The sequence below is a fragment of the Lonchura striata genome, chromosome 4, assembly GCF_050655825.1.
Source record: "Lonchura striata isolate lonStrDom1 chromosome 4, ASM5065582v1, whole genome shotgun sequence".
NCBI classification, from domain to species: Eukaryota; Metazoa; Chordata; class Aves; order Passeriformes; family Estrildidae; genus Lonchura; species Lonchura striata.
This window is the reverse complement of record NC_140706.1, coordinates 75,542,611-75,568,268: the sequence shown is the minus strand read 5'-3', so window position 1 is coordinate 75,568,268 and position 25,658 is coordinate 75,542,611. Positions and strand designations below refer to the sequence as shown.

At 44.3% G+C, this 25,658-nt stretch overlaps 1 protein-coding gene and 1 long non-coding RNA gene across 21 annotated transcripts in view; one reads left to right on the top strand and one right to left on the bottom strand.

Annotated features, from left to right (window-relative positions):
* The first annotated feature begins 1,964 nt into the window (after positions 1-1,964).
* Positions 1,965-5,258, top strand: LOC146767738 (uncharacterized). Its single transcript, XR_014955046.1, has 3 exons — positions 1,965-4,916; positions 4,998-5,071; positions 5,149-5,258. It is a non-coding gene; the product is annotated as an uncharacterized LOC146767738 (long non-coding RNA).
* Positions 4,641-25,658, bottom strand: part of LOC144248599 (uncharacterized) — a 27,082-nt gene continuing 6,064 nt past the window's right edge. For 3 of the 20 annotated variants that reach the window (XR_014955031.1, XR_014955035.1, XR_014955036.1), the window contains one exon: positions 4,641-24,785. Coding sequence is in view for 5 of the 20 variants with exons in the window: in XM_085578466.1 (XP_085434592.1) it covers positions 17,242-17,273; positions 23,819-23,872 (86 nt within the window). In the remaining 15 variants the exon portion in view is untranslated. The remainder of the gene's footprint in view (positions 24,786-25,658) is intronic. The other 17 variants (XR_014955041.1, XM_085578468.1, XR_014955044.1 and 14 more) reach the window with 14 other exon arrangements.

The following is a 25,658-nucleotide window of genomic DNA, read 5'->3' as shown; positions in this document are numbered from 1 at the left end:
CCCGGTGGCTATTCCCAGCCCCTGGGGCTGCCTGGGGGAGGTGAGGGGGCCTTTGGGGAGGTGCTCGGCTGAAACCCAGGCTGTGGGGGAAGGTAGATGTTTGGCTTCAGGGCTCAAGGGTCCCTAAAGTTGGGATCCCATTAGGGTGGGTGGGATAGCTGCAAGAGGCATTGACATTATGACAGCAACTGATTTCTGCCCTTATCAACAGCTCCAAGCAGCAGTGAGAAGCAGGAGCAGCTTTTAGATGCAGGCAGTAGGAAGCTGAGGAGCTGGAGCTGAGGCAGCAGAGCCGGAGGACACAGAAATGTGGTAGGGTTCGGGGTAAAACCCCTGTGCAGCTGGGATAGGGAATATGGAGCTGGGATGGGAATTGCATGGCTGGAGCTGAAATTGCTTCAAGGGCTCTGATAGAGAGTGTAGAGCAGTTACTGGGGGAGGGATGGTTAGGATGGGGCAGGAATATGGGCTCAAGAGCTGAACTGAAACCATACAGAGCTAAAGCAAAAGCAAAGATCCTGCCCTGAGAGCCAGAAGCAGTGTTACGTAGCACTGCTGGGAAGGTGTTGAGGAGGAAGTGAAACGGAAGAGATGGCAGTGAAATAAAGCTTGTGGGTGAAGAGCTGAAATCACTGGGGCTGGGAAAGGGGATTTGTAGGGCGGCTGCTGTAATCACTGCAGGGCTGGGAAAGGGGGCTGCACACTCCATAGGATCCGAAGGGCTGGCACAGGGACTGTGGGGTTCTTGCTGCCACATCCCTTTTATGCCTCTGACATGGATGCTGGGGCTGGGCTTGTGACTGAGACTGGATCAGGATGTTTGGTATATATATATTTTTTAATTGTGTAACCAGATGGATTAAGGAAATCGGACACCCGTAGCAGATTTCTGTTGGATCTGTGTCTGTGAGAACTGGGATGCGTGCTGGAGATGGAGAGACGCTGTTGGAGAGTGGCAACAGCGGCAGGTGTGAGCTGTGAGGATGATGAGGAGGGGGCGGCTCCTTCGGTGGCTGATTTAGGGGGTTTTCCTCACATCTCTTTTGCACGGAGCTGCTGGAGGAGAGGAGTTTTTGGGGGGCTCCCGGGGCTGTCTCCTGGAAGGACGGTGAGCGCTTCGGACAGGGTCCGGGGGATCACCTGGATCCCCACCTGGATACGTGGAGCATTGCTCAAAGGAGGGGCCGAGGGACAAATCTTTGTGTCGAGAAGCAGCAGCCAAGGAGGTGAGCCGGTGCGCCTTTGTAGCGGGGATTTTTCCCCTTTCCCTTTGAAATTTCGTCATCCTGAGGTTGAATTGGAGGGGGCAGTCCTGTTGTCCCCCCTTTTAAGGGGTTTGGACTGAGGTAAAAAGCCCCCTTTTGCCATGGTTTGAGGAAAGCCGCTTCTTTTCTTCTCTTCTAGAGGACGCGATTGAAGGGAAGCCTACGTTTCTTTTCCCTTGTTGGGGTGAGGTGAGCGCCGGAGCGTGGCGTCAGAGTCGGGGCTGCAGAGGAAGGGAGCTGCAGCCGTGGCAGCGCTGGCAGGGCGGGGGTCGGGCTGTGCCGCTGCATTCGGGGCGCTTCTTCTGCCCCCGGCCCGGCAGCGAAGGGTCCGGCGCGGAGCCCTGCCGGCAGTGCCGGGGCTGGCCGGGGCGGAAGGGGAGCTGGGCGCGGCTGGGCTGCCGCGGGCCCGCCGGAGCCGCGCCGGTGCGAGCCGTGCGGAGCCGAGCGGAGCTTTGGCCGGGCCGGCGGGCGGGGGAGGCGGCGCGGGCGGGGCCGGTGCCGGCCGGTGCCGCCGCTCCGTCCGCTCCGGGCGCGGGGCTCGGGCGCCGCCGGGGCCCCCCGGGCCCGGTGCCGGCCCCGCCGGGCCGGGGGCAGCGGGCGGGGGTCTGCCGGCGCGGCGCCGCCTCTGCCTGCCGGAGGAGCCGCTTTCCTGCCGGAGCCGCGCTGCGCCCGGGGCCGGGAGCGCGGCTTCGCATCTTCCAGCCTCCCTCGCTGCGCTGGTTTTGAGGTGCTCCTGAGGAATTTTTTGGGTCGTTTTCTTTTGTTCGTAGTTGGTGTATGAGAACGGTCACGGTGTACTTGTTGGTTGTTCCGGTTCTTGGTTCAGGTGCTGTGACAAGGGTTTTATTGGATTGAGTTTGTTGTTGGATTTTTTTTTTTTTTGTGCGATATGTTGGATGTTTGTTTTGTTTTGATTATTTTCATATTGTGAAAATGATTGTAGTTATCTTCTTAAAGGATATGTTTTTTTAAGGTTTTACACTGATTTTTATGGGTCGTAGCCTGAAGTACAGGGTTGGTTTTTAATTAGGTTGTGGTGGCTTTTATTAGCATGAGTATGTAGTGTTAGTTTTGGTGGGCTTGAGGTAGTGTGCTGTAGTGAATTAGTGAGGTTTTTTTTTAATCTTGGTAATTGCATTTTTTAAATTTTCCGATAGAGGTTTTATTCATTTGGTTTGTTTAATTGTTCTGGACGTTTTATTGTTACCGGTAATTTGGGACTTATTGTTTGTGGTTACATTTCTCTTTTGGTGACGTGTTTATTTCTTGTTGTGACGCGGCAGGCACTCCCCTCGCCGCGGCACCCCGAGCGGTGCCGTGCTGGGCTGCGAGAGGGAAGAGAATGGGCGGCCGCTCCCCCTGTGAAGCTCTGCTGTGGTATTTGTATTTTGATGGTTTGAGGCATTATGGGTTTATTGAGTTAGGAATAATTTTTTGTTGTTGTTACTGTATTTATTTGGGTTTTTGTTTCAGTTTGATGTATTTGTTGGTTGCTTTTTATTAGTGTTTTTTTTTAGGAACTTGTGTATTTATACAGTGGATTTTTTTAGGTAGTTATTTATGTGGGTGCTTCTCTTTTTATTGTCTAGTGGTTTAGGTTTTTGTTAATCTCCTTTATTACTTTGATTTTTAAAGCTAACTTAGCAGAATACTGGTTACTCTTTGAGTTAGTGTAGAGGTACGGTTTTAATTTTTAGCAGCTTTCAGGGTCTGTTGTATGGTTTGAAGTTTAGTAAGTTGGTTGGACTTCTTTTTCTAGTGGGTTTTGTGATTTGTTTTGTGGGTTTCTCTAGGGCTGATTTTTATTTTTGTTTCATTTTTGTGATGTGTCTCACTGACAACTGTTAGTGAAAAGAGTGTAGTGTGGGGTTGTTTTTGCTGGTAGTTAGTTCTATGGTGGTGTATTTTTAGTCTCTGTTGTTTGTTTTTGGGTTTCTTTTGTTAAAGTTTTCATTTTGGGGTTAATTTTTAATTATTTTTAAGGTTTTAGGGCGATTGAGATTTTTTTATATGGATGTCCTGTATGATAACAGTTAATGTATTTGCTTTATGTGGCATTGATGGCAGGGTAGAGGACATTTTTGTATAGAATGTGTATTTTAATCATAGTACTAAAATAATACCATGGTAAGAGGGGCTGTGTTTTATTGTTTGTTTCTGAGGTGGTTTGGCATTTTCTTGTAGGTTGGGGTTTTTTTTTGTTGGCTCGTGGAGCCATTCTGGCTGTTTTTGATGAAATTGGTGGGACTTTGATGCTTTTTGATTTTGCTTTTTTTTTTTTTTTTTTTTTTTTTGTGGTGTAATAGTCTTTTAGAAGAATTTGGATGATTTTAAAAGTATTTTTGTTATACTTTTCATCTAATGTTGCTGGATTATTACAGATGTTTTGGAGCTTTATTTTTTTAAGTTTCATTTGGATGAATTTATGCTGGATGGTAGGACTGTGTTCTTATTTTTGGGGCAGTTGGTTGTAGATGTATTGTATGTTTTTCAAGTGAAGGTAAATCAAGGTTTGTATTTGGTTGTTAGAGGAATAGAGAAAAATGTTTTGGTGATGTTAACAGTGGTGTGTTTTTTTGGGGTTTTTGATTTATAGTAAGTCTGGTACGGTAGTGTTTAATGGTGGAGTTCTTTAAGGTATGATAGTTTATAGTTAATTCTTATTGGTTTTAGATTTGTGTGTAAGTTAGAGGAGGTTATTGAAGGGTAAGCGGGTGTTTTAGATGAGTTTTAGTGTTTCAGTTGATAGGACATTTTTTGGATGGGAGTTAGAGTATTTTGAGTTGTTTGGTGTCGCTGGTGATGTATTGTTGAGGTGGTAAGGAGTATTTGTTGGGTTTTTTTAAAGAAGGTTTATTGTAGATAGTTTTAGATAGTTGTGGTGGGTTGCTTGATTGTTTTATGTTTTTTAGCCTTTTTGTAGTTATTTGAAATATGTTAGAGTTTTTTGGGTTTATTGAAATACTTGATTTTGAGGAAGTTCCTATTTAGAATGTATGAATTTTTTTGGCTTAAAATAAAAAATTTATATTCTAGTTATAGTGAGGATTATTTTTTTTTTCTTTTCTTACTGCTATATTTTGTGATATTTGTGTTAGGTTAGTAGTAGGGATAGCTTTACTTTTATACGTTGAAACGAGGGTAGTGCATACTGGTGTTCATAAAGGTTTAATATTTTTATGGTTCTGATGTGTTAGGTTAACGAATTTATAACGTTTACAAGACTTTTTTTTGTTTTTATTTCAATACAGGCAGGGTTTTCTTAGTTTTCAGGATTTGTTTGGCATAGATTTTAGAGGTGTAATTGAGGGGATAGGACAGGGTGTCTCTGTTAATCTATTTGGCAATTTGGATACTGGGTAAATAAAATTAATATTTTGGTAGAATTTTTGCATTTCATTAGTTTATTTATTTATGGATTTGTGTGCCTGCAGCTGTAGTGTCTCTGCTGCAACTCTCAGTATCCATTCATGTTTGTGTGTGTTAGGCAGTCCACTCGTGTACCAGCGAGTCCCCCCTGCAAGCGGCCGCAGAGCCGCTCCTTCGCTCTCCTGGGAATTCGGGGAGCGGCACGCGGCTCTGCGACGAAGCCTTGATCTTTGTCACTTGGAGGTGGCACCAGGGAGCCTCAGGAGCGGCCGAGGAGTTGCTGTAAGTGGGGGAACTACTAGTGAGGGGGACCAGGGTCCACTCGAGTTTTGGGAACGCCACCTCACCTCGCCTGCTCTTCAGCCATGCAGACCCTGCCAGGAGGGCGTGGGCGAAGCGTGCGGCCCGAGGAGCCCGGCGTTCTCAGGAGAATAATGGTGAGCAGCAGAATTGCTGAGTTGTGGCTGCTGTGCGGCTGAGATCGTGCAGTGATGTTTGGTGTTCTCGATTGTAGCTGAGCACGGGACCACAGCCCGGTGACCATAGGACATTCCCCGCAGGCGAGGCAGCCTCCATTGGCACGCGACGTGGATTCTCATCCCCAGATGCCAGAGAGATAAGTGGAGGGCTAAGGCCCACAGTGGGGGTGAAAGTGGGGTGCTGGGAGGGCCTTTCGAATGAGCTTTGGGAGTGGGGATGTGCAAGAAGCATCTCCTAAGGCCATCTAAAGGCAAAAAGTGTCTGTTTTGATCACAGTGCTGAGGTGCTCAGGGCAGAGCAGTTCTGGTGTGTGTCCTGTCACTTGTCTCTGGTGCACTCTGTGTTCTTTGGGTCTCTCGGTCCTTTCTTCTCCTCAAAAGCTCTCTCTCCCTGTCCTGTGTCATGGGTGTCTGCACGTATCTGTCCCACAACTGCTCTGCCCTGCTGCACAGCCTGTAATAGCACAAGTCCTGGGGACTTGAAATTTGTAATGCAGGGTGTAGTTGGGCTCTGGATTATATGGGGAGATTGACATAACATGTTTGGTGCTGTTAAGTTGTCCTGCAGCCATTTGACACTAGTCCTAACTTCCTTTCAGGTGCTGACAACTCCAATCAGTGGCAGAGAGCCCCAGTCCTGGGTGAGGGTGTTGCCATGATCAGGTCAGTCATTGTTTGCACTTGCAGGAGCAGCCTAAAGGGTGACCGTGTTACAGCAGTGTTCTTTGCCTTTATTTTTAGAAGGTCCAGGCAGATAGCAGCAGTCAAGGCCCATTGTGCTAGGTGAGCAGTGGACCAAAGCAGTTGTTTTTGCTCAGCTTTTAGTTTTTGGTGGAACTATAAGCATCCACTGTTGTTTGTGTGCTTTAGGGAATCCACTCAGAGTACTCATACCTCTGTCTCCACCTGGCTGATGGACCGGGTTTCATGCACGTGTGGTCTTGCCAGAAGCATTACAGGACCCTGTGACAGAGCCTTCCAATTTTGCATTTCAAGGTCCCCTCCTGGTAACCCACAGGAATGGGCAAGGAGTTGTGGTGAGGCAGGGAAGAGGAGCGAGGGTACCCTCAAGTTGCAGCAGTGCCATGTCACCTTGTCTGCCCTTAACCTAGGTGTGCCTTGAGATGACGGTGTCAGAATCCAAGCACGCCTGAGGTGTGTGGCCCGATACTTCTTGGGAGACGGTGAGTAGCAGAATTGTCAGGTTCTGCCCCATGTGCTGTTAAGGTAGTGCACTGACATTTGGTTTTCTTTCTCTTGGCAGAGCAAGAGATAACAACCTGGTGACAACTGGAACTTCCCAGACAGGCAGGAGGCCTCGTTCTGCACCTGATGGGGATTTGTATCCCCAGATATGTGCAAGATAAGTGGAGGGCTACCACCCACAGAGGGGATGGAAGAGAGGTGCCGGGTTGGGACTCCCCAGGAGGGGTTTTTGAGTCAGTTTTGGAGATGGGGATATCTAAGAAGTGTCTCCTAAGGCCACCTAAAGGGAAAGTGTCTGTTTTGATCACAGTGCTGAGGTGCTCAGGGCAGGGCAGTTCTGGTGTGTGTCCCGCCACTTGTCTCTGGTGCACTCTGTGTTCTTTGGGTCTCTCGGTCCTTTCTTCTCCTCAAAAGCTCTCTCTCCCTGTCCTGTGTCACGGGTGTCTGCACGTATTTGTCCCACAACTGCTCTGTCTTCTGCATAGCCTGTAATAGCACAAGTCCTGGGGACTTGAAATTTGTAATGCAGGGTGTAGTTGGGCTCTAGATTGTATCAGGAGATTGCCTTAATATGTTTTGTGATGCTAATTTGTCCTGCAGCCATTTGACACTAGTCCTAACTTCCTTTCAGGTGCTGACAACTCCAATCAGTGGCAGAGAGCCCCAGTCTTGTGTGAGGATTTTCCCATGATCAGGTCAGTCATTGTTTGCATTTGCAGGGGCAGCCTAAATGGTGACTGTGTTACAGCAGTGTTCTTTGCCTTTATTTTTAGGAGGTCCAGACAGGTAGCAGCAGTCAAGGCCCTGTGTGCCAGGTGAGCAGTGGACAGAAACAGTTGGTTTTGCTCAGGTCTCAATTTTTGGTGCAATTCTAAGCATTCATTCTTGATTGTGTGCTTTAGGGAATCAACTCGGAGTGTGCATACCTCCGTTACTAACTGGCTGATGGACCAGGTTTCATGCACTTTGGATCTCGCTGGAAGCATTACAGGACCCTGTGATGGAGCCTTCCAATCCTGCATTTCAAGGTCCCATCCTGGTAGCCCTGAGGAATGGCCAAGGTGTTGCAGTGAGTCGGGGAGGAATGAGATTCCACTGGTGTTTCAGCAATGCCATGTCACCTTGTCTGCCCTTAACCCAGGTGTCCCCTGCGATGACGGTGTCAGAATCCAAGCACGCCCAAAGCATGAGGGCCAAGAACCCGGGCATTCTGAGGAGGATGGTGAGTAGCAGATTTACCAGGTTTTGGCCGATGTGCTGTTCAGATTGTGCACTGATGTTTAGTTTTCTTTCCCTTGGCAGACCAAGAGGTGACAGCTGGAACTTACCAGACAGGGAGACGGCGTTCTTCTGCACCCAACAGGGATTTGCATCCCCAGATATGTGCAAGATAAGTGGAGGGTTATGACCCACAGAGAGGCGTGATAAGCGAGGTGCCAGGTTGGGACTCCCCAGGAGGGGTTTTTCAGTCAGTTTGGAATTGGGGATGTCCAAGAAGTGTCTCCTTAGACCATCTAAAGGTGAAAAGTGTCTGTTTTGATCTTAGTGCTGAGGCATGCAGGGCAGAGCAGTTCTGATGTGTGTCCTGTCACATGTCTCTGGTGTCCTCTGTGTTGTTTGGGTCTCTCGGTCCTTGCAGATATTCTTCTCATCAAGAGCTCTCTCTCCCTGTCCTGTCCCCTGGTTTGTCACATCCTGTCCTGTGTCACGGGTGTCTGCACATATTTTTCCCACAGCTGCTCTGCCCTGCTGCACAGCCTGTAATAGCACAAGTCCTGGGGACTTGGAATTTGTAATTTGCAGGGTGTAGTTGGGCTCTAGATTGTATGAGGAGATTGACACAACATGTTTGGTGCTGTTAAGTTGTCCTGCAGCCATTTGACACTAGTCCTAACTTCCTTTCAGGTGCTGACAACTCCAATCAGTGGCAGAGAGCCCCAGTCCTGGGTGAGGGTGTTGCCATGATCAGGTCAGTCATTGTTTGCACTTGCAGGAGCAGCCTAAAGGGTGACCGTGTTACAGCAGTGTTCTTTGCCTTTATTTTTAGAAGGTCCAGGCAGATAGCAGCAGTCAAGGCCCATTGTGCTAGGTGAGCAGTGGACCAAAGCAGTTGTTTTTGCTCAGCTTTTAGTTTTTGGTGGAACTATAAGCATCCACTGTTGTTTGTGTGCTTTAGGGAATCCACTCAGAGTACTCATACCTCTGTCTCCACCTGGCTGATGGACCGGGTTTCATGCACGTGTGGTCTTGCCAGAAGCATTACAGGACCCTGTGACAGAGCCTTCCAATTTTGCATTTCAAGGTCCCCTCCTGGTAACCCACAGGAATGGGCAAGGAGTTGTGGTGAGGCAGGGAAGAGGAGCGAGGGTACCCTCAAGTTGCAGCAGTGCCATGTCACCTTGTCTGCCCTTAACCTAGGTGTGCCTTGAGATGACGGTGTCAGAATCCAAGCACGCCTGAGGTGTGTGGCCCGATACTTCTTGGGAGACGGTGAGTAGCAGAATTGTCAGGTTCTGCCCCATGTGCTGTTAAGGTAGTGCACTGACATTTGGTTTTCTTTCTCTTGGCAGAGCAAGAGATAACAGCCTGGTGACAACTGGAACTTCCCAGACAGGCAGGAGGCCTCGTTCTGCACCTGATGGGGATTTGCATCCCCAGATATGTGCAAGATAAGTGGAGGGCTACCACCCACAGAGGGGATGGAAGAGAGGTGCCGGGTTGGGACTCCCCAGGAGGGGTTTTTGAGTCAGTTTTGGAGATGGGGATATCTAAGAAGTGTCTCCTAAGGCCACCTAAAGGGAAAGTGTCTGTTTTGATCACAGTGCTGAGGTGCTCAGGGCAGGGCAGTTCTGGTGTGTGTCCCGCCACTTGTCTCTGGTGCACTCTGTGTTCTTTGGGTCTCTCGGTCCTTTCTTCTCCTCAAAAGCTCTCTCTCCCTGTCCTGTGTCACGGGTGTCTGCACGTATTTGTCCCACAACTGCTCTGTCTTCTGCATAGCCTGTAATAGCACAAGTCCTGGGGACTTGAAATTTGTTATGCAGGGTGTAGTTGGGCTCTGGATTATATGGGGAGATTGACATAATATGTTTGGTGCTGTTAAGTTGTCCTGCAGCCTTTTGACACTAGTCCTAACTTCCTTTCAGGTGCTGACAACTCCAATCAGTGGCAGAGAGCCCCAGTCCTGGGTGAGGGTTTTCCCATGATCAGGTCAGTCATTGTTTGCATTTGCAGGGGCAGCTTAAAGGGTGACCGTGTTACAGCTGTGTTCTTTGCCTTTATTTTTAGGAGCTCCAGGCAGTTAGCAGCAGTCAAGGCCCTGTGTGCCAGGTGAGCAGTGGACAAAAGCAGTTGTTCTTGCTCAGGTTTCAGGTTTTGGTGCAATTGTAAGCATCCATTGTTGTTTGTGTGCTTTAGGGAATCCACTCAGCGTATGCCAAGCCCTTGTCACCAACAGCTGATGGCCTGGATTTTCTGTGCTTGTGAGCTCTCGGGAAGTATTGCAGGACTCTGTGATGAAGCCTTGAAATTTTGTATTTCAAGATTGCATCAGGGTTGCCTTTGGCAATGGCTGAGAAGTTGCGGTGAGTCGCCGAGGTAGGGAGGGGGAGCCAAGGTCCACTCGTGTTTCAGCAATGCCGAGTCACTTTGTCTCTTCTTAACCCAGGCAGACCCTGCGATGACGGTGGCAGCCTCCGAGCCTGGCCAAAGTGTGTGACCCGAGCATTCTCTGGAGAATGGTGAGTAGCAGGATTGCTGGGTTTTGTCCATTGTGCAGCTAAGATCATGTAGTGATGTTTGGTGTTCTCGATTGTAGCTGAGCACGGGACCACAGCCCGGTGACCATAGGACATTCCCCGCAGGCGAGGCAGCCTCCATTGGCACGCGACATGGATTCTCATCCCCAGATGCCTGAGAGATAAGTGGAGGGCTAAGGCCCACAGATGGGGTGAAAGCGGGGTGATGGGAGGGCCTTTAGGATCAGCTTTGGGGGCAGGGATGTGCAAGAAGCATCCCCTTAGGCCAGCTAAAGGGAAAGTGTCTGTTTTGATCACAGTGCTGAGGTGCTCAGGGCAGAGCAGTTCTGGTGTGTGTCCTGTCACTTGTCTCTGGTGCACTCTGTGATCTTTGGGTCTCTCGGTCCTTTCTTCTCCTCAAAAGCTCTCTCTCCCTGTCCTGTGTCACGGGTGTCTGCACGTATTTGTTCCACAACTGCTCTGCCCTGCTGCATAGCCTGTAATAGCACAAGTCCTGGGGACTTGAAATTTGTAATGCAGGGTGTAGTTGGGCTCTAGATTGTATCAGGAGATTGACGTAACATGTTTGGTGATGCTTAGTTGTCCTCCTTCTGCCAGGCCCTGAAGGACTCCCCCTTCCCCCCCAGATCTTCATTGGGAAATCCCCCTGACCCCTGCGACCCCCCAAAACGATCCCCCAGGGATCCACCTTGAACTCTCTGGGACCCCCTGAATAGTCCCCAGGGATCCCTGAGAATCCCCAGTGGCCCCCAGGACACCCTGGGCCGCCTCCCCAGACCCGCTGGGGCCCCTCCCGGTGTGACAATTGAGAGACCCCCTCAAGCACTCCATGCCCCCCTTCCGGAATCCATCTGGGACCTCCAACCCCCAGAGTGGCACCCCTGGGACCCCCACATCCCTTCCCGCCCTCCCCGAGAACCCTCAGAGCCTTCCCATAGTGGCAATAAAGGCTCAAAGCAGTTACAGAACCACTTCTACTGTGTCCAGTACCTGCACTGGGAACACTGGGAGGGACACTGGGAAAATCAGGAGGGAAGCGGGAACATTGGGTAGCACACTGGGAGGGAACTGGGGCAGCTGGGAGGACTCGGGGACTCCTGGAAGCGATCTGCCATGGAAAAGGAGACAAAGGGAGCTGATGTCATCCCAGAGCCACAGGATATTCCATACTGAGACCCCGGGGCCACCCAGGACCACGGCAAGGGCAGCCAGGCCAAGAGCCGGGGGCAGCTTTGGTGTGGGAGGCATCTGGCATCCCATTCGGAATTTCAGGAGGCCCAGTGGTGGGCACAGGGCCATGAGCACAAACAGCGGTCCTTTTACCTGGGAAAGAAAACTCGCCAGTCCAGGTTCCTGATGTCAGTTTGTAGGGCTCCCTTGGGACTCTCAGGGCAGCACAAGTTTGAGGCGGGGACAGCTTTGGTCTGGGATACGTTCTTTGATATTTGGATTTTGTGAAGTCAGGGGCCAGCTGAGGGCCAGGGGCACCTGGGCACATACTCTGGCCCTTTTCCATGGGAAAGAAAACTCACCAGTCCTGGTTCCTGATGTCAATTTGCAAGTTGTACTTGGGATCTTCAAGGCAACTCCTCATCGACATGAGGGCAGCTTGGGTCCACAACACCTCCTTCTTCATTCAGATTTTCAGGGGGTGGCCCTTCTTTTGGGGCCCCTGGCTCTTGGACTCTGTTGCTGGCCCTATTCTCTGTGAAACACGGCTCACCCTCTACACTTCCTGATGTTGGTTTCGAGGAGGTGCTTGTCTCTTCCAGGGCAGGCAGAACTCTTGCTGGCAGCAGTTTTGCTCCAGGATTAATCCTGTGCCATTCAGAACGAAAAGATGTTGAAAGTCACTTGGGGCCACAGACCTCGTGACCTGACCTCTGCCCTTTTTCCCTGTAAAACCAACCTCACCCTCCCTGTGTGTTGATGTCTGTTCACTCAAGGCGTGCTGCTCTCCAAGGGCTGCGGCAGTTTCTGGTGTCGGCAGGTGTGGTCTGTGAGAAATCATTCGCTGTTTGCAATTTTGGAAGCGCAATTCCTGTTTGGCCAGGGGAAAGACTGTTAATTATCTTTGAAATGAAAATCTGGCACCCCATTGTTTAAGGGTCTGGCAAGGGGCTGTGTAGGGGAGGGAACACCCCACAGGACCTTTCTTCACCTCATCCCTCACTCCTAGGTGTAGCAGCTCCCTGCGTGAGCAGCTGCTTTCAGTGCAGCTACCTGGGCACACCTGCCAGGAGCTATGGTCGGAACATCCAGCAGGGACCAGGGAGCAGCCGGACCCACCCAGGCACGGAGCATCCCTTGGAGAAAATGCCAAGGGAAGAGCCCTCTTGCCAAGGGGCAGCACCTGAGCAGGCCAGGCAGCATGTGGGGTTCCACGGGAGAGCTTTCAACTTTCCCCTTTTATTATGTCAGTCCTCCCCTAGAACCCCCAGACCTTCCACAGCACTCCCAGAAAAAAGAGGGGTTATGGAGAGAAAAGGGGTTTCAAGTATGGGAAAAAGCTTCCTTTTCCGTCATTTCTTGCGTTCAAATAATGAGGAAACGCACTTCCCCTGCAATTTTAATGGTCTCATTTGAAAGAGTCCCTGCCTTTTCTATGCTGTTAGGGGTGCTAATTGACAGGGAATCCCCATATTCCATTTTTTTCCAGTTTAAATAGAGGGGGAAAACCTTGACAGTGTCGTTTATGGGTTTGAATTAAGAGTAACCATTTTTGTTGTCCTAAGGCTTAAATTGAGGGGGAAGCCCAGCTATCTCTCTTTCTTAAGGGTTTGGATTGAGGGGAAAATCCCTCTGTCTTCATCACTGGAGAGATTTAAAGTGAGGAAAGCCTCTCTTTTCCCAGTATTCAAGGGATTAAATGAAAGGGCAGAAGCCATTTATTTGCCACGGTATCCATTTCAGTGGAGGTAAATTCCCCATTTCCTCATTTTAAGGGATTCACTTGAAGGAGGCTCTTTTAAAATGATTTTTCAGCATTTAAAACTACCTTTCAGGGCACTTCTTTCTGTGCCCTAGGACTAAGTACCTCAGAGAAAGGCAAGCCTAGCACATACTTAACCTTTATGCTGCCCAGGAGCCTATTATTTTTCTTATTTATAATGTAGTTAGTCCTAATTAGTAACCCCAAGAAGAAGACTTAGACTGTTCATATAATTAGTATTTTTCTCCACCCTTAGTCTCATGTTGAGCACTACTTAGTAGTCACTGAGGAATAATTATGTAAGTTAACAGCAAATTACCCAACTTATCTAGATATGCTGCCTAAAAACAAAGTTTTATTTCTTACCAGTTTTTTTGCCCTTTCGCTCCAAGTAGTTGTAGAAAAAAGAGCTGTCATTTCCCTGAAGAGTTTCCTTCTATATCCAGCCCTTTATTCCCCTTGAATTCAAGCCAGAGGAGCCGAACAGCTGCAGCTGCTCTGAGGGCTTTTCTACTCGGTGGGGTTTGCCCCTTCCCTTTTCCTGGGTGCCACGGGAATGAGCAGCGGGCCCAATCAGGGTATATTAACCCCAGCCTTTGCTAAGGGGCTTCATTCCCTCAGCCATTTCACACTAGTCCTAACTTCCTTTCAGATGCAGACAGTTCAGATCAGTGGCAGAGAGCCCCAGTCCTGGGTGAGGGTGCTGCCATGATCAGGTCAGTCATTGTTTGCATTTGCAGGGGAAGCCTAAAGGGTGACCGTGTTAGAGCAGTGTTCTTTGCCTTTATTTTTAGGAGGTCCAGGCAGATAGCAGCAGTCAAGGCCCTGTGTGCCAGGTGAGCAGTGGACAGAAGGAGTTGTTCTTGCTCAGGTTTCAGGTTTTGGTGCAATTGTAAGCATCCACTCTTGGTTACTTTGTTTTATTTTAGGCAGTCATCTTGCAAGATGTCTCTGGTCCGGATGTCTGGATGTCCAAGGCCAGGTGGGTGCAAGCGTAAGGTCTGGGTGGGTGTGCTTTTCAGGGCAGGGGGATGTTGTTTTCACAGTATCTCAGTGTGGGTTGTTTTGCTTTGTTTTTTTGCAGGTGCTGTCGCTGCCCTAGCTGTGTGAAGGAACAGAGGCGAGCGGGTGAGTTGGCATTTTGGCACAGTGACTCACAGGTGACCCTTATGCAGCAGCATGCTAAGTGTGTACCTTTTTGTTTTTCAGGTATCCTCCAGGCAGCTTGTGGAGTCAAATTAAGACTTCAGGTGAGCCGGGGCAGCGGTGTGTCGGAGTTTCGGGGATTCCTCTTTTCGTGGGCACTAGTTGCATTTTCTGTTTTGTCTTAGGTACCCTGAGGAGGAGCGTAGCTGAAGTTTGGAAACGGCAGCACCGAAGCTGATGCAGAGAACGTCTCGCCGTCCACATCCAACTGACATTGGATTCCATCCGGTTGTCTTGCAAAAGCCAAGTGCTGGGGCCAGTAGGTGGGAGATGGGGGGAAAACCTTTACTATCACAGGAGGCTATTTGATGTTAGCTTGGAGAATAGGCCCATAGTGGGACGGGCCCCTCGGGAGCAAAGGGAGAGGGTTTCTCCTCAGCCCCCCCAGAGTCTTCGCTGGGCAGGGCAGTTCCGATCCCTCTCTGGTTCTCGTGACGTTCGCATCGGCGGCCTTCTTTGACTCTTGACGTTGTCGTGGATCTTTTCACCATAGGAGCCTGCCTTCATGTCTGGAGCTATAGCTACAGTCACCCTGTAGTCATTTCTTCCTTCTCTAGGCCTACTGAGCTTCTTAGGCTTCCTCTTAAGTGCTTTGGCACTAACATCTTGAAAGGAGTTGCATGTCATCATCAAGTGCTACTGCCCTAGGGCTTTCTTTTCTTTGGCATCATCAGCCCATGGCTCATCTTGGGCTAGGAATCTTGGGTCCATAAGGTGAAATTGCCAGGCAGTTTCCACTTGTGTCCGTGTCACGTTGTCTGTGTCCGTGTCACGTTGTCTGTGTCATAGGCCTTTGTTACATCTCCATGCTTTAGCAACATCATTTTGTGCCGTATTGGCCATATTTTGCTCACGTACCTTCCCGGATATCAATTATTCTGGCATTTTTACATATTCACTTTTTGGGTCCGGACGATGTACACGAGATGTTCTCATCCATCTTCATTCTCAGTTTTGGTAGCCCTTCTCATGGACTTCCGTACGGAGCTTATTAGCCCCTCATCACCTGACCACAGTAGTTCCGTAGCATCTGCCTTCTCAAAGGATATAGGGCTCCAAAATTAGTCTTCTGGAGAATTATATCAAGTCCTCACTTATCTTGTATCTCTGTCAGCTTACGTTGTATGCACTTATGATGCACCTACCTGTGTCTGCTTCTATTGTATGTGCGTATGTTGCGCCTACCTATGTTAGCTTATATTGTTTGTGCTTACACTGTATGTACCTACGTTGGCTTATGTTGTTTGTGCTTATACTGTACGTACCTACGTTGGCTTATGTTGTTTGTGCTTATACTGTATGTACCTACGTTGGCTTATGTTGTATGCACCTCTGTTGTGGCAATTATGATCGGAGCTGCCTTGCCCGGGCAAGTAGTCACGCTCAGGTAGAGCAGTTATAAAGCTTTGCCGTTCATCTGTTCTCTACGGGGTTTGGGGTACAACACTGATGGGCCCAGAGTTGGTATAGCTCCTAGCTCTCAGATAGTCAGTCACTGACCGCCTCCCCTTGTCTCGTAGGTCCCCGGGTCCCTACAGAATTTCCTGGAATCTACCATTTGACATGGAGGTCCTGCGGTCAGAAGAAGCGTTTAAGCATATTCTTCAGTGCAGCGTTTCACGTAAGGGTGGCAGCCAGCGTGTCAGCAGAAGAATGTGTGAGAGTGTGACTGTCTGTGTCTGTCTGTGAGAGTTTGTGTGTGCTTGTGTCTGCAGCTGTGTGTGTGTGTGGAGCAGATACAACCTTGTGTGTATGGCCTTTGCCTTTCAGGGGGGGTTTTCATCAGGCAGGAGGATTTTTTGGGAGTCTCCGGAGCGAGTTGCCGTGAATGTGAGTTTGTGCGTAACGCGAAGGGGGCGTGCACGTCGGCGGAGCGTTTTGCGCCGTTTTTGTTCCGGGTGCGTCATAACAATAAAAGCGTTGTGGACTTTTCTGAAATGGAGACACGGTTATATTGTGTCAATATGTATTTGGCTTGTAGTACATTATATTGTTCTGTCTTTGCAGTTGTTCCTATCTTTTGATGTATTTTGCTGTATGTAAATTGGACTTGTACTTTTGTGCCTAGGTATGATGTATTCTTTGTTGTATTTGTCTCTGTACTTGCATTTGTATGCATTGTTTCCCTGTGTATTGCTGAAGTTTAAGGGAATAAAGATTAATCAGCCCTAATAATGATGCCTCTTACCCTCTGCCCTGCCCACCATTCATCTCCTGTCTTTCTTTGGTGTGGTTGAGTCCTATCATTTTCACCCTTTTTCTCCCTTTGCCTCTTACTTTCCTCTTTAGTCTATTCCTCACTTTATCCTTCCATGTGTAACTCTTTGTCTCTGGCTGTGTTTTCCTTTGTTTCCATTTCTAACACATCTCTATGTTTCTCTAACCCTATTTCCTTCTCACCCTATTTTCTTCCATTCCTCTACATGTATTTCCCCATGTCTCTTTGTCTGTCTCTTTCAATCTAGGTTTCACTATGTTTTCTTCTTTTTTTTTTCTTTGTCAGCCTTTGTCTTTCTAACACTTGCTATCATTGTCTTTGTCTCTGACCCTTTTTCCTTTTCTGTCCAACTTTAACTTTTTTGTCTAACTCTCTATTTCTTTCTCTCTTGAACCCTACCTTGTGTTCAGTCTCTCCATTTGTTTTCCTGTAGGTTTTCAGCTCTATTTCTTCTTTTTCTTGTCTCTCTATTTGCTTTTCTCTTTCATTTCAAGTGCTTCCTTTTCTGTTTGTCTTTCACTCTTTTTCTCTTTACCCCACCTTTCTTTCCTCTTTCTCTGCCTTTCTCTTTCCAATCTGACTTTTTTGGTTTTTCTTTTTATCTCTGACTCTTATTTTTCTTGCTCTGTTTTCTTCTTACTCTCTCCTCTTCATTTTTTTTTTCTCACTCTCTCCTCTTCTCACTCTCTCCTCTTTCTTCTCACTCTCTCCTCTTTCTTCTCACTCTCTCCTCTTTCTTCTTCTTCTTCCTCCCTTCTCTTTTTCTTCCTCTTACTCTCTCCTCCTCTCTCCTCTTCTTCTTCCTCTTAGGCTAAATACTTGTATCAGACATTTTAAACAGGTCTTTTATACAGAAGTGAATACATTAAAAGAGAAAGGAAAAGAAAATAACTGGTAATATATTTCAAAAGTCAAACCAGTATTTAATTTCTGCATCAAGTATTGCAATCAAAGACACCTAAAAGATTCACCTTTCCATAAAATCAAGGTTTTAGTTTTTGAGATGGTGGTTTACTTATTTAGGTGGTTGTTTTTTGTCCTTCTAACAGCTTGTATTTTTAACTGTTCAGTCCATCAGCAGACAGACACCCTGTCCATCTTAACATAGGCTAAGATGGCCATAAAAATAGTGCAGGTGATGACATTGGTTAGCAACCTTTTCTTCTTCATCATCATCATCATCTCACATTAACAAAGAGAGACGAAAGGCACAAGGAATTCAAATTATTAGCTTTGAGAACTGAAATAAAAATCTTCTTTCCACAATTAGCCTACATATAGTGGCATTAGAAATACCACTTTAAGTTCTGAAAGTACTGGAAGGAATTTATACCCAAAGGATCCTAATTCTTTGGTAAGTCAAAGCTGCCATTTGTACCTGTGAACAGTATCACTTGGAGAAAATGCAACACTTAGGAAGAGTTTTAATTGTTTTTTTCATTACTTGACTCTGTCATTTTTTTCTGAAGTTTTTACAGCTTCTTGCATTCAAATGAAGGAAGATTAAGGCTGGATGGTTAAGGTTGTAATGCAGCATTTCAAAGTAATATTAGTGAAGATGTACTAGAAACTGCATTGCTTAGAAACCTATTATTTCAATAATCCTTTCTCAGAACTTCACAAAGGTCCTTTTATTGTGTCTCTGATAAATAAAATGTGATTTCTATTTAGAAAGAATTAAGGTAGTGAAGACTAACTAGAGAAGAACATGCAACCTTATAGATACTGAGGCAAAAAATAAAGCAAAATGGTTAGTTGCTGGTTCCAACTGGTATTTTTAAGTCTGTACGGCTAAGCATCTCTATCTTATATTTGTGATCTTTCTGCAATTTTGTATTTATGGGGTTTATGCCTGTTCAGAGTAATTAGTGTTGTTTACATTAGAACAAATACTGAAATACAAAAAATGAAAAGTTATTGGCAAATGGGATACAGAGTAGCAAATCTGGAAATTAGACGCTGCTGATATTTATCTGTAATGAAATTTGGCATAGGACCAGCAATAGCCAGAAGTAGGTAGAATATCCTGTGATACAGCATCTGAAATTCATCAAAACCCCCCTCCAAATTACCTTCAGTATTGTAAAAGTTTCCATTCTTTTTATTATTTGTACTTTATTAGAGGCATCTTGTCAGTACTACTTTTTCTTAGCCTTATCCGGAGATGCTTTCTTATGTCTGACTCCTGAAAGCCTCTGTGCAGAACCAGAGTTCTGCAGAGCTTTTTCCCCTGTATTCCTTCCCTTTTCTGTCTTCCCAAAAGCTTTTGGGATTTTGGCTTTTACACCATAATTTACTTAATTGCCTTTTCGTGTCAGATAATTCTTATGCATATAACATCTCATTTTTAACTACCTGCTTGGTATTGCTACAACATCAAAGAATTTATAAAATTATTCTTTGTTCTCTTATTAGATTTTTTGCTTTGTCCTTACAGAATCTTCTCTGATAAATAGAAGTGGTAGTGCTTTTTATTTACCGCCTTAATTTCCTGCAGTAAAAAAACACTCTATGTTCATTAATCATTCAACGACAAAGGATATTCTGTATTGGAGCCAAAATTGTATACATTTCTAAGCAACTACAGCATTTTGCTTTATTTTCTTAAATCTGTTTCAGAGCTTTGATCAAATTGCACTCTCCAATTGTTTTCCAAAGGGTGTAATAAGAGAAAAAAAATAACCATTTTTATAACGAAATTTCAAGCAAATAAAATCCTTAAAGGAAATTTGATTCTGTAAATGAGGACTAGGAAGAGGAAGGTCATAAGAAGTTACATCATCAGAGTTTAACCATCCCCTTAGCACACTGATCTAAAACAGGAAAAGCGTATGAAAAACTGCAGAGGTGTCTTCTGAGAAGGTATATGCACATTTCACATACTTCTTGTTCTGTATCTTTCTTCTAAACAGTGATTAAAGCAGCTCCCAGTACAGATCTGTAACAAATTCATGAGCAAATCTGATAAAACGTGTCTTTGAGTAAACTGTGAACCTAACCTGACAACTAAGATAAATAGTTTGTCAGTTGATCTAACCACACCATTCTTTTCTCCTGTATCTGGTTTCTTTTCTTCAGAATTAACCCAGTACTTTCTCCCCCATCGTGCTTTACAAACAACCTCCCTATCTGCTTTTTGTGCCCTATGAAGCCAAGAGGAGCAGTGATGCACAGGAACACTGAAACTCCAATGTCTGGTCAACTAAATCTGGATGATGCTCTTTAGGAGCAGCAGAATGATTTTTCTAACTGCAAAAACTGTTATAATACCACTTATTTAAACTTGATTTCCTGTTCACTTGTGAATTGATTATTTGACCTTAAATTGTTATGGTTTTTTTGACCATAAAGCCAGTTCTGATTTGCTGAGTTGATGCAGTAGAAAATACTTATATTTACATTGTCCAGCTGTTCGCAGGTAAAGTTGCATGATTCAATAGCCACTGGACATGCTGAGTTCTGACTGGCGTGTTAAAATTTTTCTAATATGTGGGAACTCAAAATGTCTCTCAGACATTTTTAGAGGTTCCAGGCCTTGGTCAGAGGCATTCTAGACCCTGGCAGACAGCTGAAAAACAGCTGTGATTTTGAGTTTGAGCCATGGAATGAATTGCCAACTTTGGAGGTGGAACAAGCAATCACAAAAGGTTAGATAGTATAGTAAAAGTAGTTACAAAGTAGAGGGGAAATTTTTTTAGTATTGTACAGGGGGGTTTTCACTTTGTAGGTGGGGGTCAGAAGTTCTAAGATGGAGGAAAGTGGGCTGATCCTGTTCTTCCTCCTTCTTTTTCCTTACCTCCATGTTCTTGGTGATGTTGGCACTGACAGATCGGTTTAGAGTAGAAAAACACTTGGCAACGTAGGTAGTAGGTATTGGGGAATAATTGTAAACATGTTATACGTAATATATCTTATAAAAGATAGCAGCAGCCCTGGGCGGAGAGGGAGACGAAGAAGGCAGCAGATCGAGAGGATGTCAGGGGGTGTGTGTGCCTCTACCCAGGCCGCTGATCAAACAGCCGCAGTCCAAGAACATAATCTGTTAGATAACTAGCGATAAACTGCCTTGAGACCGAACAGCTAAAGCCTGCGGAGTTTTTCTTTGGAAGCACGGGTGGGAGGAGGAATTTCACCACCACATGAGACCCCAGAGCAAGGCCGGGGTTCTCACAGTAATAAAGATGCACCCTTTGTTTATCCACCTTTGTCATTTATACATCCAGCTGTGAAGCTCTCCAGCTTTGCAGTGCTGTTTACTAGGACAATTGAATACCATAACTTCCCAAATTTTGTGTACGTGACCAATCAATATGCAGATTTTATAGCCATAATTTCACACACAGATAATTTGTTAATCGGGCTGCACGCTAAGCTGAGGAAAGCAACACAGCAAATAGTTTTTGCTTTTTTGATAGTTTCTGCCATGTTGAGCTCCCATTCTGTCCATTGGTAATGATTGTACCTCTCATGGGAGGAAATCTGACGGACAAACATACAAAACAATCCACTATTTGGCATAGAGGGAACTAACAACAATAACAGAAGTTTAATATTTTGCTTTCTTTGTCACCTAAGGGTGTGAAAGGTATTCTAGTTCATTGAGTTTATATTCTGCCGCTGATCTTTAGCTGAGGGACACAAAGATATATGTGTTATGCGTGTTTGCATATTTATGTGTTTATATATGCATGTAGATATAGACATATAAAAACACATAAATACACACAGGTGGGGGTGTATGTATATGTATGTATTTATATATATATATATGCCTGAGGTCATATGTGTGTGGGATTCAGTTTGTGTTCTGTTAAACCCAGCCCTCTGTGTGTGTGTGTTTGCACCTCGTCCACAGGAGCTGGTTACAGTGCTGGCTATTGAACTGTTGTTGTTTTCAAGCTGTAATTTATTTGGTAATGATATACAATGTTTCACAGTGATAAGGAGTCAATAATGAATATGTTATGCTTTAACATCATAAAGACATCCTTAGGAAAAAGTCCCTGTCTTTCTCCAACAGTGATCCATATGGTGTGCTACTAAAAGGAGAAGATCTCTGAGTGAACAAATGTGAAATAATACAGACTTAATCTTTATTGCTCTTTTCCTATCAAGATAGCCTTTGTTGTCTGGCCTATGAAGACACTGCAAGACTACTCACTCATACAGCATTGTTTTATTGTTCACTTTTATTTTCTCTAAAGCAGACCGGGGTTGTTTTTTTCTTTTTCCTTTGCATATGTCTTAAGAAGTTGACCTTTAGCTTTACTAATGCAATTAATAGTTTTTGCTTCCTATCTCCTATAAATGATGTTGGTGAAATAGGTCACCTGATTTCATGTTCTAGTAGGTACAGTCAGAGAAAATTCTGGATATGTAAATTATCATATTTAATTAGCATTATTTCTATCCTCTTTATTACACATTTTGCAATACTATTGATTGTTGGACCTAGAGTATCTTTTGTCCTCAAGCCACACACCTAGAAGTCACCTAAATCTTCATTTTTTCTGAGGATAATTCAGCTTGGAATAATTTTTTTAAATCTAGATTAAGAGTAAATAATTTAAATGGAAGTTTTGACAGGACCACACGTATAAGGTTTTGAAGTATTTCAAGACTACGAAAAATTGCTACCCTGTCATCTGACTTTTTAGTCTTTATCTAAGACATAAACCACATGTTTGTTTGATGTTTGATTTTTTGTCCTAAAAGGAGTAGGTGCTTTATCAATAGACTTTATTTTAATCAATACTGCCTCGATTATTCCCTACATGAATCCAATTTTTATTTCTACTGTCTAGAGTGGGAAAATATGAGAAAGAGTTCCCCACATCAAATCCATCTGCATCATCTCAGAGGCTGCCTTCAGTAGCTTAAACATGACTAAACCCCTCCCACTGTTACACTGGAAAGAGTCTTGATGACTCAAAACTTTAAAAAAACCTTGTCGTTTTCACTCCATTTAAATGTGTCACTTTTAATAGCAAAACAAGTAGAGAAATTCCAATGTGAACTCATTTTAGAGCAATGACCAAGTATTATGAATATTTGACTGTATTTAATCTTTCAGCTCCTTTTCTTATTGCATCCTTAACCCTACTCCTGAAGGGACTTGGATTTAAATACAGTAGAATTTCCAGTGTTGAGCAAATCTCTGGTTTCATACCTGAAGATCTCCTTAGTTCAAAAATCCACTTTGTAATTAATTTTATTTATGCTGTGCAACTCTGCTTTCCCAGATATTAAAAAGCATATTGGCAAAGAATATGACATTATTTCTTGAATAAAATGACAGGAAGTAATGCAGCAAGATTTTCTGCCTTGAGAGTCACCTGACTTCTCCATTCAGTGACTTTATATTCCTATTCAGGGATTATTATACCTAAGAATCCAGAGTATAGCCAAGAGAATAGTAATAGAGAAGTTCTAACTGTAATGCTGATTTTCTACTGTTTGTTACTATTTCCTCACCCATAAAAGGCACTTGTAATTAATTTTCTGTTCCCTAGGACCACCTGTAGAAGTAAACTTCACTATTGGTGATGAGATTTAAACACGAAGAAAAAAAGCTGGGTAAGTATGAAGTTGTTAAACTCGCTGTCACGAGACTGTATTGTTGAAGACTGTTACAGGGATGATGGGAGTCTGGGATAAGTTTAGCTATGAAAACTTAGTTCCATTTCATCAAGGAGGCTTAAAAGAAGACCCAAATTGGGTTGTTTTTTTTTGCTGTTGTTGTTGGGTTTTTTTTGTTTTTTTTTTTTTTTTTAAACTGAATATTTTTGGAAAAAATATGAAGTAGTTATCTCTGACATTTCTATTGACAGGTGGCCAAGACATGTCTGGGGAATCGTAATGATTCAACATCTCGTTTGGAAGCAGCAGAAACAGAGACAAGCTTTCAGGTATTCTCTTCCAGAGTAATTTTTGGGGTTTTACTAAAAGGTCTCATGAGATTCAGTTACTTAAAGTAGACTTACACATTCTTCACCAAGTTCTGTCTCAAAAGAGAAGACTACTTAATTCAGACTTTGACTGTGTCTGATTGTAATTGATCTGTTCAAAATTATTTCTGGCTGGTAACAATTTGCAAACTATTAAATATTTAGAAAGCTGGTAGTCAAATTACTTAATTTGACAGTGTCATGTGTATAGCCCTGGAAGCAGGAGTAAGGAGAGTTTTCCAAAATAATTAAATATTAAATACCTATGTGGTTGTTTATATATATATATATAATATGCAGTGATATGAAGCTGTATGTAGCATCAGACTTGTATGGTTTTGCACTTAGAGATCAGGACCCTTTTCTAGGGACAATTCCAATTTTAACAGACTTTTTTATTTCTGTTTATGTATATATGTATTCTATACACCATATTTTTACCTTTACAGAAGTTTCGCAGCCCTCCATGGACTAAACCTGAAGATGAAAAATCACCTGAAGAAAAAGAGAAAAAATACAAAGAATCAGTTAGTACACCAGAATAAAAACTCTAAATGCTACTAACCTACATTGAAAAATGCCAATCACTTCCATTTTCATGTTCTGCTAGCACAAAGGCATGAAATGTCCCAGGTTTCTAAAGCATGCATTTTTCACTATTTTATGAATGTCTGTAAATTAGTCTATAACAGACCAGTTAGTACCTTCCAGCAATAATCCAAAATTGATGTTTGAAGAAGTGCTTTGTAATGCAGTCCAGTTTTTGAACTCTTGTTCTACCTTATCAGTAATTGTATACTATAAATTACCCATTTCGTAAACAACAGTCATTCTCAAGTATATTTCTCACTGTTTTATTTCATGTAATTTTGTGGCAGATTAGTTCTAATATTAAGAGGCAGTCAATGTGGAGGGGGGAAGATATCTGTGTAACCATATTTGAAGTACAATCCTTAAGTGCAACTGCAAAAAGACAACTGTGTGTGTGGGGGGTCCATGTATGCTTACCTTTTAGTAATTCCATCTCAAATCTAATTACTTACACAATAAAATATGCTTATTTTCTTCTTTCTTTCCTCAGTGCTATCTTAACTAGTTCATTTTTGAACACTGAAAAGCTGACAGAATTGGATTTTAAGGGATGGAGATGGAGAGAATCATTACTTTAAGGATTCAAGCAAAAAAAATGTGCAGGTGGTACTGAGTTACAGTGTCATAGCTTGGATGGCAGCCGTGGGAAGTCGGTTTCATCCCTTGTGTTTGTGCTGATCTCGACGGGATGGAATACACTTCCAAGGGGAAAGCCCTGTTTGGTCCACTACAGTTGGCCTTTGATCCCTCCATCGGGGAGGACTGATTGGAATCAGCTCTGTCACTCATGGATTCTTTCAGTTTCTCCTTAGTCACACTATGACAAGAAAGCAGAAAAGAAAGGGAGAAGAGAGAATGTTTTTCTTTTTTGGGTGCATGTCATTATTGGTCTAATTTAAGAATTCATATGCCATATCTTTTTGAGATGCACATCTTTCAGGAATGGTTGGAATAGTAAACTGCCTGATGCAATGCTATCTATCCCTAGCAAGAATTGTCTTAAGCATTTGTAACTTGTAAACTTCCACCTTGGTCTTAATGCACACCTCAGCACATTTTCAACTAGATTTGAAGTAGTTATAATAATTTACTTTGTCTTGCTTTGTATCAGTTTAAAAGCAAATAGACAAATCTTTAACTTAGTGATGCTCTGTCTTCAGTTTTAGCATTTAAGACTTTACCTCTCCTTCAACAGTCTCCTTCAATACCTCCTTGTCCTTGCTGGTGTGAAAAATGCATATTTTATGATTGGCTTTTCGCAAAGGCTATAATGAATATTCTATGTGTAATGTTAGAACGTTATGCTGTGTTAATTCACTTAAGTAGTGTGTTAAATACAGTTTTAGGTTCTAACCTAATGTTAAAATAGAGACTATGTATGTGGGGAAGTTTTTTTTTAGGAATGAGATACTTACTTCAAAGAACACCTAAATCTTCCAAAGCAGAGGAATTTATGGCTTTTATCAGAAGAAGTTAATTTCTTCAGGCCTTACTCAGACTCAAAGATGCCAGGGGATTAAAGGAAACAATTAACATACAACAAACAGAGTTTCTTGTTTAAAATAGAATGCATTCGTAACCATAAAAGATATATAAATATGCAACAAGTATATTAGTTTAAGGGTGATTCCTTTATTCACAAGTCATGCTTTTCGTAACTTAATGTCCGAGAACATCCGGACGTCCGTAA